This window comes from Macaca thibetana, chromosome 8, assembly GCF_024542745.1.
Source record: "Macaca thibetana thibetana isolate TM-01 chromosome 8, ASM2454274v1, whole genome shotgun sequence".
Taxonomy (NCBI): domain Eukaryota; kingdom Metazoa; phylum Chordata; class Mammalia; order Primates; family Cercopithecidae; genus Macaca; species Macaca thibetana.
In genome coordinates this window covers 58,438,220-58,451,398 of record NC_065585.1, presented here as the reverse complement: position 1 = coordinate 58,451,398, position 13,179 = coordinate 58,438,220, and the positions used below count along the sequence as shown (strand labels likewise).

The 13,179-nt window shown below is 39.6% G+C and overlaps 1 protein-coding gene across 2 annotated transcripts in view; it reads right to left on the bottom strand.

Annotated features, from left to right (window-relative positions):
* Positions 1-968: 968 nt before the first annotated feature.
* Positions 969-13,179, bottom strand: part of CNGB3 (cyclic nucleotide gated channel subunit beta 3) — a 158,658-nt gene continuing 146,447 nt past the window's right edge. Inside the window, exons 16-18 of one of the 2 annotated variants that reach the window (XM_050801220.1) lie at positions 6,222-6,368; positions 5,493-5,667; positions 969-3,156 (exon numbers count right to left, since the gene is read on the bottom strand). In XM_050801220.1, the coding sequence (XP_050657177.1) occupies positions 2,836-3,156; positions 5,493-5,667; positions 6,222-6,368 (643 nt within the window). In that variant the 3' untranslated portion in view covers positions 969-2,835. The remainder of the gene's footprint in view (positions 3,157-5,492; positions 5,668-6,221; positions 6,369-13,179) is intronic. The other variant, XM_050801221.1, reaches the window with a different exon arrangement.

Genomic DNA, 13,179 nt, shown 5'->3' with positions numbered 1-13,179 from the left:
CAGAAAAAGCAAGGAGACCCACTTAAGTGGAGGATATGGTTAGGGTAGTGGAAATTAAATTTGTATACATAGGATTTAACTGGTAGGAGGACTAATAGGTTCCTGTGATGATAGGTTTTATGTGCCAATTTGACAGGGCCACAGGATGCCCAGATAGCTGGTAAAACATTATTTCTGGGTATGTTTGTGGATGAGATCAGCATTTGAATTGGTGGACAGAGTAAAGCAGGTTGCCCTCCCCAATGTAGGTGGGCATAATCCAGTTTGTTGAGGCCCTGAATAGAACAAAAAGATGGAGGAAGGGACAATTTGCTCTCTTGGCCTGGTTGCTCATGCTGGGACATTAGTCTTCTCCTGCCTCAAGCTGCAACCTTCGCCATTAGCTCTCCTAATTCTCAGTCCTTTGGATTCAGACTAGAGCTACACCACCAGCTCTCTTGGGTCTCCAGCTCACAGACTGCAGATGATGGAACATCTCAGCTTTCACAATTGTGTGAGCCAATTTCTAATAATAAATCATATATATGTAAAATATATAAATAAAAACATGATAAATATCTCTATATGATATATATTAAAATATATAATAAATCACTCTATATATTTATAATATATAATATATATTTAAATATATTTATTATAAAGAATTGGCTCATGAAATTATGAAGGAAAAGAAGTCTCATGATCTGCCTTCTACAAACTGGAGTCCCTGGAAAGCCAGTTGTATCATTTTAGTCTGAGTCTGAAGGCCTCAGAACCAGAAGAACCAATGGTCTAAGTTCCAGTCTGAATCCAATGGCCTGAGATAGATATATATCCCCTATTGTTTTTTTTTTTTTTTCCCACTGGAGAACTCTAATACAGCCACTGAGCAGGGAAGTAACATGGTCAAAAGTAGGGTTTTAGAAAGATTTTATTTTCCAATAGTAAAGGGACTGAGAGGGCAGACCAGTGACCAGAGAAGACTATAGGTAAAAAGTGAATGTTTATTTGCATTGAACAGAAAATATGTACTGGGTGTTAGCAATGGGATTGAAAAACAAGGGATAATTAGAAAGATTTAAAAAGAAAAAGAATTTGGTGGCACTATATCAATAATAAAAGAGTTCTTGAATTTTCTAAGATTTCAGTCTGATGGATTGGAAATATATTGATATTATCTGAAACAGGATAGCTTGGGGGGGGCGGAATAACTGCCAGGGGAAGAGCATACATTGCAATGATATTTTAATATCATTTGAATAAATTACAGGGTTTAAGGGGAAAGCATATTGCTCACAAGTTGAGGACTTTTGTCCTTTTCTTTTCCTATTATCAGACTCTTCAGCCCTATTCTACCTTTTCTTTCTGGGTTTTGAAAACACCCTTTTTGTACACAATCACTCTTTCTGCATACAAACTCCCATTTATCAAATAAATGCTATTTAACAATTTGTCTGTATTCCCTTAAATCCTGAAAAAAATCAACCATTCTTTAGTAAAACTTGTTATATTTTGTGATATTCAAACACTACATTCAAAAATGGTGACTCTATCAAACGACACAGTTTATTATAGTGATTGATTTGTACATGGTTTGTTAAATGCATCTATGTTGTAGGCTTTTTGGCTAATACGATTTGTTAAAACCCTCTCAGCAAAGTGCTGTTACAATGACCATCTTTGGGGACTTGGAAATAGCCTCGTTACACAGAACTTGATGTTATACACTAATGGCATTTATTAGAATGGAATTCTATATGTATTATTACTTCCGACATCAGCCTGGCCTTTGTAGCCTCCTCACAGCATGCAACTTTGGTAATTATGCTAATGCTAGCTAATTCATGAGGACGACTTCCTAAAGTGCACTCAATTAACTTGGAGATTTTGTAAATAGCTATACATGTAGGTTCCGGAAATTGTGGGGATATGTCAATCTGACATGTGTAGAGTCTGCCTTCCTAACTGCATCACTTTGTTTTACTAAAGCTTAATTTTAAACAAGAAGTTACAATCTGATTTCTTTTCCAGCAAGTGCTTGAGGAAGATTCTGATAAGTGTCACTTTAGCCTGTATCCTCCAGTCCAAGTCCCTTGAGCCAGATGAGTTAGGTAGCTTGGTGTCTTTTAAGTTGGTTAGAAGAGAAAATATTGAAGTTTATTTCTTTAGCAAAGGGTACAATTTTTCCAATATGTTCCTGCAATGTGATTTTTGCCAGTTTGCTAATTCTGCCGACCAACATTGCTCTTCAGGGGACTGTTCCAAAAATTAGACTTCTCATTCAGAAGGCTTCATGATCTCTGCTTCCCTTCAGTCCCAGCTGCTGGGGATTTATTGATATTACAGTGACTCATCAACCTCATTTGAATGAAAATAATCTGATTTTTGACCTATTACATTAAAGGCTTATATCCCTTACATGTAAGAGGTGAAATTTATAAACCTAGAACAATTAGCCAGGCTTAAGAGTGCCATACAAGAAATTAAACACAATAAAAATTAAGAGAAAAGGTTAGTGAATCACATCACAGCCAAGAGCAAGCTAATAAAACTGGGAGGAAGAAACATTATCGGGAAAGAACCAAAGGAAAAGGAAACTTACTACATACAATTAGAAGATATAGCAATTGCATAAAGTTAATGAAAACAGAGAATAGGGATGGCTTTTAATAATCTTCTTATTACCACTGCATGAAATCACACTCTCAGATAAGTCCTAGAAACTAAGCTAGGGATTTGCCTTTCATTTCTCAAGGGTCCCAGCAGGTCATTTCCCCTCATTAATTTAAGTTACAATCCTAGGTACAATCTCTTTGGGAACTAGCTATATCACATCTAAAGATAATCAAACATTTATTGCTTAGCCTTTTCTTTGACTTCAATAGTAAGAACCTCTTCTCCACCCTCAGCAGAAGGAGCCATGCTGATGATGAGTGATTGACGGGAAGTTCCTCTGGGTAAAACTGTCCTAACTGACTGGGTCTCTTCCTCCACTGCAATAGGACTTGCTGTACATTCAGGTCTGTCCAGTGGCTTCTCTTCTGGCTCTCTTCCTTTATCTTTATCTTCATTTTCTTTTTGTTTATCTTCATTTTCTTTTCCTTTATCTTCGTTTTCTTTTTGTTTATCTTCATTTTCTTTTCCTTCTTCCTCTCCTTCAGAATTTTCTTTTTTCTGGAAAGAGCAATTACAAGTAACTGGTGTTGAAATCATAATTAAAAACATTGGATTGGATTTTGATTAGCATGCAATGGCTAAGATCACCACCAAGACAGACTGTCTGAATTAAGTGAATCCAGGAATCATGTCTGCTTTGCTTCTAACTATCATTTGACTAAGTTTCTGGTGTGTTAGAGAATAGACCTGTTGCCTCTGACTCATGACGTTAGTCTGAATTGCATTTTTTTGGTCTCTGCTAAGGAATTCTCTTCCTATTGGTCCTTATACTCTCCAAATTATTAGACTCAGTGCTCAGGACTCTGTTTTTGCTTTTTAAATATTTACTTATTCTGTAGAGATAAAAGTTTAAATATTTATTTTTAATAAAAAAGTATTAACCACTACCATATAAAAGTACTGTAGAAAGTAGGGTTTCCTCTTGCCTAAGCTCATGGGAGAAACTCAGGGAGAAACTTATCCCTTTCCTAGTATAATCTTTTCCATTTGTCCCACAGGTGCTTGACCTGTCATGTTTGAACCTATTGTGTTTAGCACTAGCTATAGAAATTTCATAGCAAAGGTACACTATGCTCTTTATTGGTAATGGTTGGTTGGGATCAATTTGAGAAACGCTTGCCCGAGATATGAATGTGCACAGATAAAGTTGAGATTCTTAACACATTTACTTATATATTTCTTTACTCCCATACATTTTTTATGTAAATTACTATTTCTATGCCGATGCAAATGAAGCATTTGATTTATATTGGATCCCTAATTTTCACCACAGTGTTTTGTGTGTAGAAAGGGAAAAGGCAAGTTTTCATCTTTTGTATGTGACTGAGTTTATAATATGTGCTTTACTCATTTTCTAAAAGGTCCACAGCTACCCATTTTCTACAGTTTTAGAGATAACATAATGACTAGGTTCAGAAAACCTGAATCCCTGGTCTGTTTCTCAGTATCTGCCCTCATAGACTAATTATGAGAATGAAATAAATACAGAAACCAAAAAAAAAAAAAAAAGAACATTGAATATTTGTGAAAATGTTGATAAAATAGGTTATTTATTTATATATCCATATGTATGTCTGTATATATACAGTTGATTCTATTATTCATGTAGTTTTGTTCTATAAAGTTTCAACAAACAGCAAGTGAGAAAGTACTGAACCATTGCTCCTGGGGGAAATACAGCATTAGGTTCCTATGAGATATTATGGTTCAAACCATAATATTTTTGTCAACTGGTCAATATATAACTTTGTTTCATGTGTGTTTTTGTTTAGAGATACCCTGTTTAATTTGATCAATTGATTAATTTGAGGTATTATTGATTCATTATATTGAACTCGTGGAAGCAGCACTGTAATGCCTGAATGAAGTTTATCTAACACACATATTTTCTCTGGAAGGCACATCACAGCACTTTGGCACTTAGAAGCACTAGACAGTATTTCAGGACTATGCTTGGGGGCTATTTTAAACAGCAAATCACACACATGCAAAAAGCACAAAAATGTGGAACCCATGGCCCCAAAAGGGTCACTCTTTGTTGTTGTTGTTGTTTGTTTGTTTGTTTGTTTGTGTGTTGAGACAGATTCCTGCTCTGTCGCCAAGACTGGAGTGCAGTGGTGTGATCTCGGCTCACTACAACCTCTGCCTCCCAGGTTCAAGCGATTCTCTTGCCTCAGCCTCCCAAGTAGCTGGGACTACAGGTGCATGCCACCATGCCCAGCTAATTTTTTGTGTTTTCAGTAGAGACAGGGTTTCACCACGTTAGCCAGAATGGTCTCGATCTCCTGATCTCGTGATTTGCCTGCCTTGGCCTCCCAAAGTGCTGGGATTACAGGCGTGAGCCACCACACCCAGCCAAGGGTCACTCATTTATACTATGAGAGCTGAAACAAGAAAGTAGAGTGCCTCTTTGTTCAACCTCAGCTGAAAATGTATGCATTAAGCAACTTAATTTTTTTGCCACCCTGCACATGTTCTTGTCCACAAATAACCACACAAGCACCATAAGTATTGATTTTAAGTTACTAATAAATTATAGTAGGTAGATGCACCAACATAGAATCTGCAAATAATCTATGAATAATGAGGGTATACTCTTTATAAATACATGTATATTAAGGCCGTCTATAAACATCCTGTGAGGGTTAATGTGATGATATGTGGGAATTCAGCAGTTTAAATAATAATGTGCTATATATAAAGCAGGAATTATTAGTATTATATTAGTCCAAATCATCCCATTGTCTGAAATGGAATTAGAGTAGGCGTTTGTGTGGATATACTTAGACTGGAGCCTTCTCCATGACAGCCCTCCATTCACTCCACCTTATTACCTGAGCTGCTTGTTCTTGTTTCAATTTGAGTAGTCTTGCAAGACTCGCTTTTCCTTTGCCTCCTAGGAGAGTTTTAAACAGTTTGGGTGTCTCTTCTTTTGGTGGGAAGAGGAAGGCAAGATCTTTTCTTGGAGGGGTTGCTTCTGCGGTCTTAGCCTTCTGCTTTAAAAGCACTCTGGGGGTAGCAGAGAAAAGCTGTTTTAGGTAACTCTGTGAGAGTTCTGGCAAAATCTACCAGAAAAACTGCAATTTATCCTAACCTGTGTAGTTTCAATTGGTACCTACATTAATAGTTGTTTATTAAGCCTATCTCACTGTGATCAAGTTTATCACAATCATAATACGGTTCTTCCTATTTCAGAGTTTACAAAGTAAAACCAACTCCATTCATCTCTAACGGGGTTTTATTTTTTTTTTATTTTTTATTTTTTTTTGAGACGGAGTCTCACGCTGTCGCCCAGGCTGGAGTGCAGTGGCGCGATCTCGGCTCACTGCAAGCTCTGCCTCCCAGGTTCCCGCCATTCTCCTGCCTCAGCCTCCTGAGTAGCTGGGACTACAGGCGCCCGCCACCGCGCCCGGCTAATTTTTTGTGTTTTTAGTAGAGACGGGGTTTCACTGTGGTCTCGATCTCCTGACCTTGTGATCCGCCCGCCTCGGCCTCCCAAAGTGCTGGGATTACAGGCTTGAGCCACCGCGCCCGGCCATCTAACGGGGTTTTAAAGGATGTACCTGGCTTTCTTCATGAGGATCCTTTCAGAATCTGGATAATGCACTAGAATTTCTTGAAGGGTCTTTTTGTCTAGAGTTAAAAGATTGGCAAACCCATGGGCCACCACATTGGCAGTTCGACGGTTTCCTCCTCCTGCTGCTAGAAGGCTGTAAGAGAGAAAAGTGAGTCTTTGCCACCAGTTTCACTTTTCCTTCACTGAAATCTGTTTAAAAAAATAGCAACTACTGTAAGTATTTATACTGCTTCAGAAATCATTCCCTAGAGGTGAGGGTCCAGGTGACTGTGTGGAGAGTGTCAGGATGTGGGAATATAAATGGCTCAGTTTCGGATATATTTTTTCTCTAACTCTCACCTCTAAGTCCCACAAATCACAGACTTGTGGCTGTCAGTATCCTGTCAGATCCTTCATCTCAGATTCCAGAAATGCAGAATCCTTTTTGACTGGGTATCCCTCATTTGCTCCTTCAGATACACTTTTCACCTCTCCCCAGGCTCCTTTGTTTCCCAGGAAGCTGACCTCTGTAGGCTTGCCCTCTGACTTCACTTGAGCTCAGTCATTGGAAAAGACTAACAGGAAATCAGAAAGCAGGAAGAGAGTGGGTTCAGAGCGTTTATCTCCCCTGTTATTTTCCTGCCGAACCTTAGGTTAGCAGTGGCTGCAGTTCTCTACCAAAATCTACAGCTCCTGACACATGGATGTTTTCTAGAAGTGCAATTCCCATCACTCTTGATGAGTTCTGGTAACTATACTCTCTTGTTTTCCTGTTCAGGCCTCACTATAGTAACAGTTCCTTTACTGCTGCTAAATTTGAGATGCACTGCCACCTTTTGTTGGTGTAGTAGTCCATTTTCACTCTGCTATAAAGATACTACCTGAGACTGGGTAATTTATAAACAAAGGATGTTTAATTAAGTCAATTCTGCATCACTGGGGAGGCCTCAGGAAACTTATGGTAATGGTGGAAGGCAAAGGGGAAGTATGGCACATCTTACATGGCAGTAGGAGAGAGAGCGAGAGCAAGGAAGTGCCACACTTTAAAACCCTCAGCTCTCCTGGGAACTCATTCATTATCACAAGAATAGCATGGGGGAAAATGCCTTCATGATCCAGTCACCTCCCATCAGGTCCTTCCCTCAACACGTGGGGGTTACAATTTGAGATGAGATTTGGGTGGGGACACAGAGCCAAACCATGTCAGTTGGGTGCGCTTAGACTTTTCCTCACTTCTGTCAGTAATCCCTTTATTAAACTTTACTCAATTGCCTCACTTGAGTGTGTCTGTTTCCCACCTGGGCTCTGGCTAATACAGCTCTCAACATCAAATGTGAAAGCCAGTCCTTCATGATGCCCTGGTCACCTGAGATGAATCCAGTCTCATCTCCTACTGTACTCCAAAATCTGTTTCTCAATGTTTCTCAATGTCACACTGTTTCTCAATGTCATAAGCTGCTCTGTAATAGAGTCATTCACATACATCTCCCCACCTGGAATGCCAGGGAATTGTGGGCTTTATGTCTTGGAGGGATAGAGAAGAGCATTTTGCATTTGAGAAATAAGCAACAAAGAGTGGGGGAATAAATGAACACAGAAATGAATAAGATAAGTGGATAAAAAGTCTATCATTACCAATGATCTGAGAAAGAAGGATTGGTCTGTAAAAACGAACAAGAATAACCGCATTTCAAATGTGTAAAAAAGACACCATATGTTCTGCATTAAGAGCATAACACAATGGACTGAACCCCTTGGAGTTAATCTGTTAGAAATTGAGAAAGAAGGATCACATTAACAAAAACAGCCTCTACAGGTGGAGAAGACAGAGAAAACAGTCTGACCTTTGGAAGCGATGAGGTATGAGAAGCTGCATGGGCCCTGTGCCTGAAGATTTCTGTTATACAGTGTGAACAACTTCTGTTGTTGCAGAAAAGGGGGCATTCCAGTTGGCTGTTAATTGTTAAAAATACTAATGTAGGGTTTTAGCTCTGACAGGTTAAGAGCCTGGAAGTCATTACTCCTGTCCTTACAACAAGAAAAAGCTGCACAATTGAAAAACTAATGAGTTTTCTTAGATCCGTCAGAGAACTAAAGTCACGGGGCAAACGACCACCCTCAAATCTGGAGAGAGAGGTGAATCCATAAAACTACAGCCGTGTCTGCTTATTAGAGCAGAAACCCCTGGAGTAGGAACTGGTAGGAATGCTTAAACGTTAATGTTAATAGATTGTTGGAGGCTGAATGTGGACTAGCATGAGAGTGAGAAACTCTTGGGGGCCGGGGTTATAAAGTCACTCACACTTTGGTGGGATTTACCACCAGGAACCTCATCAGGTTCTTAGGGTGAAGAGCCAACGAAGATCCCCTCTTGGCTCTGGCAGGCGTGGGGAAAGATGAATCATCATGAAATATGCCCAGAGCATATTTGTTCTCCATACCGCAGGCCTACTATTTAGAGAAAAATCCTTTACCAGAGCTTTGTGCCACGTGAGGGAAGAACATTTTTCCCAGTGCAGCCCCTTTAAGCCTTCCTGTCTTATCTAAGGGAGATGGAAAGCTAAGAAACTCCTGTGAATGTCACAGCATTGGGACATACAAAAAACTGAAAATCACAGAATTATAAATTGTTTCTCCTTCTCCATGCCTTACCCCCACCCCAAGTGTCCTACATAATACTAATGAATTACAGCTGAAATAGCGGCAAGATGCAAAACCTCTCTGAGAAGCCTCTCTTAGGCTGCCCTAAGCCCAGTCAACAGTGGAAACAAAGACAGGGAACTAGAAGGAATTTGAAGCCTCTGGCACCAACAGCTGTACCAAATGTTAAACACAGCCCGATTCCTAGCCAAATTCGTATAAAATGTCACACTAGAGACCTGTTTACCTCAGTCCATATTATTTGTTACATAATTTTTAGCTTTGAACCACAAAAAAACAAAAAAATTACAAGGAATGCTAAAAGGGAAGAAAAAACAGTCCCAAGAAACAAGCATCAGAAATAGATTGAAATATGACACAGATATTGAAGTTATTGGACAGGAAATGTTTTAAAACTATGATTAATATGTAATCCCAGCACTTTGGGAGGCTGAGATGGGTGGATCACTTGAGCTCAGAGTTCAAGACCAGCCTGGGTTACATGCTCAAACCCCATCTCCACTAAAAATATAAAAACTTAGCCGGGCATAGTGGCATGCCCTGTGGTCCCAGCTACTTGTGAGACTGAGGAGGGAGCATCACTTGAGCTCAGGTGGTGCAGGTTACAGTGAGCCAAGATCGCACCGCTGCACTCCAGCCTGGGCTGGAGTCTCACTCAACAGAGTAAGACCCTATCTCAAAAAAAAAGAAAAAAAAAAAAGGCCTAGAACTTTTCAAAATTAATGTCAGATACAAAACCATAGATCCAGGAAGTTAGGAGAACATTAAGCAAGATAAATACCAAAAGAAACAAAACAACTGAAAAACCCCCAACTTCTGGGCATATCATATTCCAACTGCAAAAAACCAAAGACAAAACCTCGGAAGAATCCAGAGGGGGGAAGTACCTAAGATAGAGAGAAACAAGGATAAGAGTTGTAGCAGATTTTTAAATTAGAAGCCACACAAGAAAGACAGCAGAGTACGGTATTTAAAGTGTTGCAAGAATAACTACCAACTAGAATTCTATATTTAGGGAAATGACCCTTCAAAAGTAAAGGAGAAACAAAATCATTGTCAGAAAAACAAAAACAGAGGGAATCAATTGCTAGTGTCCTCGCCCTGCAAAAAATGTTTAGAGTTCTTCAGGGAGAAGGAAAATGATATAGATCAGAAACTCAGGTCTACACAAAGAAAGGAAGGACCGGGGCCGGGCGCGGTGGCTCAAGCCTGTAATCCCAGCACTTTGGGAGGCCGAGACGGGCGGATCACGAGGTCAGGAGATCGAGACCATCCTGGCTAATACGGTGAAACCCCGTCTCTACTAAAAAATACAAAAAACTAGCCGGGCGAGGTGGCGGGCGCCTGTAGTCCCAGCTACTCGGGAGGCTGAGACAGGAGAATGGCGTAAACCTGGGAGTCAGAGCTTGCAGTGAGCTGAGATCCGGCCACTGCACTCCAGCCTGGGTGACAGAGCGAGACTCCGTCTCAAAAAAAAAAAAAAAAAAAAAGAAAGAAAGGAAGGACCTTTAAAAAGGCATAAATGAAAGTAAAATATTTTGTCATTCTTTTTCCTTTTCTTTTTTTTTTTTTTGAGACGGAGTTTCGCTGTTGTCACCCAGGCTGGAGTGCAGTGGTACAATCTCGACTCACTGCAACCTCTGCCTCCTGGGTTCAAGTGATTCTCCTGCTTCAGTCTCTTGAGTAGCTGGGATTACAGGTGTCCACCACCACGCCTGGCTAATTTTTGTATTTTTAGTAGAGATGGGGTTTCACCATATTGGCCAGGCTGGTCTCCAACTCTTGACCTCAGTTGATCTGTCCGCCTTGGCTTCCCAAAGTGCTGGGACTACAGGCATGAGCCACCATGCTCGACAATTTTTCTCATTCTTAGTTGTTCTAAAAGACAACTGTTTAATAAAGTGGTAATGTGTTTGGTAATTATAACCTATTGATAAGTGAAATGAATGACAGCAATGTCATAAGGGCTGAGAGGGAAGAACTGGAAACATTCTGTTGTAAGGCACCACATGTGAAGTGGCATAGTGTTATATGAAGGTAGGTTTAGATACGTTTAAAATGCATATTGAAAACTGCAGAGTAACCATTAAACTTTAAAAAACAAGTATAATTATTATGCTAAGAAAGAAAAAGGAAATGGAATCATATAAAATGCCCAAAGCGAGAGAAGGAAGGAAAAAAGTGGGAGGAAACTGGTGTAAGGCCAGTCATGGCTTCAAACTTGGCCACTTACCTGCACCTAGCATTAATGACAGGGTCCAGGGCTCTCCAGGCCACTTAAGAATGGACTTAGCCCTGGAAAGGTGACTCACGCATGTAATCTCAGCACTTTGGGAGGTTGAGGCGGGCAGATTGCTGGAGCCCAGGAGTTCAAGACCAGGCTGGGCAACGTGGCAAAATCCCATCTCTACAAAAAATACAAAAATTAGCTGGGCGTTGTGGCACACGCCTGTAGTCTCAGCTACTTGGGAGACTGAGGTAGAAGGATCACTTGAGCCTGGGAGGTCGAGGCTGCAGCAAGCGCCATGGTCACACCAATACACTCCAGACTGGGTGACAGAGTGAGACCTTGTCTCAAAAAAAAAAAAACAAAACAAAACAAAACAGTGGAATTCCTCCTCTAAGGCAGAAAGAGTATATTTGGAATCTTTAAACATGTGCTCAATGATTTCACATTTCAAAGTTTTTTCCTTTGTGGAAAACCACTAACTTTAGTCTTTTCCTAAGGTACTCTTAAGCTCTGCCTTTATCAGAGAAGACAAGGGAAATAAATTTTACCCCATCTGTCTATGTATGTACATATCATTCTGTCTGTCATCTGCTGTCACAACCATATCTTCACTCATTCATCTAGTCAGCTTTCTTCTGTCTACCTTCTTCCCTTTCTATGAAATTGATGTTAATATTTGAAGGACAGTGATTGGATGAGTCTATTTCATTCACATTCCCGTTGTCATGGACACAGGGTAATCCAGTAGTTATGCAAGGCTGGATGGGATTGGGGAGGTTAATTTGAACCTGAGAATATCTGTATATGTATGTTAGACTACAAGAACAGAACGGAAATAACATATTTAAATGTCAGGTTATTTTGAGCTTTCTCAAGTTTTAATTAAACTTGCCTACAGGTTACACGTTTGGAGTGCTTGATGAGTTTTTAAACGGAAGAAATAGTCTGTCTGCCAGATGGATTTTGCCCAAACTCTTTAAGCAACGTTTAAAATAGCATCTTTTTTTTTTTCATCTTGTCCACAAAATGCTTCTCCAGCATTCCAGCCATGGAAAGTTTCACTCATTAAATAGCCTAAATATTCCCAGCCCCACATAGAGTTTCCGAAAGAGCCCATGCTGGAGGACAAAGAGTTGAGGTTGCTATTGTGTCCCTAGGTAAAAATAGAGTGAGCAGAGCAATGGACGAGGAAACAAAGAAATGGTTCTAATCCTAGAGCCACATCTATTTGCTGTGACCTTAGACAATAACTCAAAGACTTTTTTGATTTTCACTCTAATCATGTATTTATTAATACTTACAGTGAAGTAGGGAAAAAGGAGAATTATTAAAGCATGGTATGGTTTTGTGGAAAGAATACATGCTTTGGAACTAGATAATCCTACCATCTATTGTGTTTCTGAACAAATTACTAATCTCTCCTGTAGGAAGCAAGGCCATATTTAGTACCTACTATAGATATCTGATTATCTTTAAGAAGAAATAGTACTAGTGTGCCAAAGTTGGGTACTAGTGTGCCAAAGTTGGGTGAATGAACAAAAGCAGGTGTGAGAATGTCATGGAGAAATGGTGTACTCAGGGACTATGTAAGATAACTTGTATATGCAAAACTCAGTAAATGTGAGGAACAAGTATACACACACATACACACATACATTTTCACATACATACATAAATAGCATATATAACAGACATACATTTGTGTGTATGTGTGTATATATATTTATATATATTTTTTCAGACAGAGCTAGAATATTAAGATAGTCCCTGCTCAGTCATCCATTCCAAGCTTTGTGCAGGGCTGCCACATGTAGGATTACAAATTGTGTGTTACATACAAAATGTAATGTGATTGGATCCCTCTGGAGGTGTGCAGTGTACAACCTGCACAGCTCTTTTTAGTTGAGCTACTGTATCCAGAAAGTACTCACAAGGAAAAGTAGAATACAAAAAAGCATAAATTGAATGTAGGAGCAAAAGAAAAACAAGAATGGGGACATAAAATGGAATTCATAAAAAAAATGAACACTTTGGCACCGTGGGGCTTCAAATTTAGGTATAATCCTCTGTACCA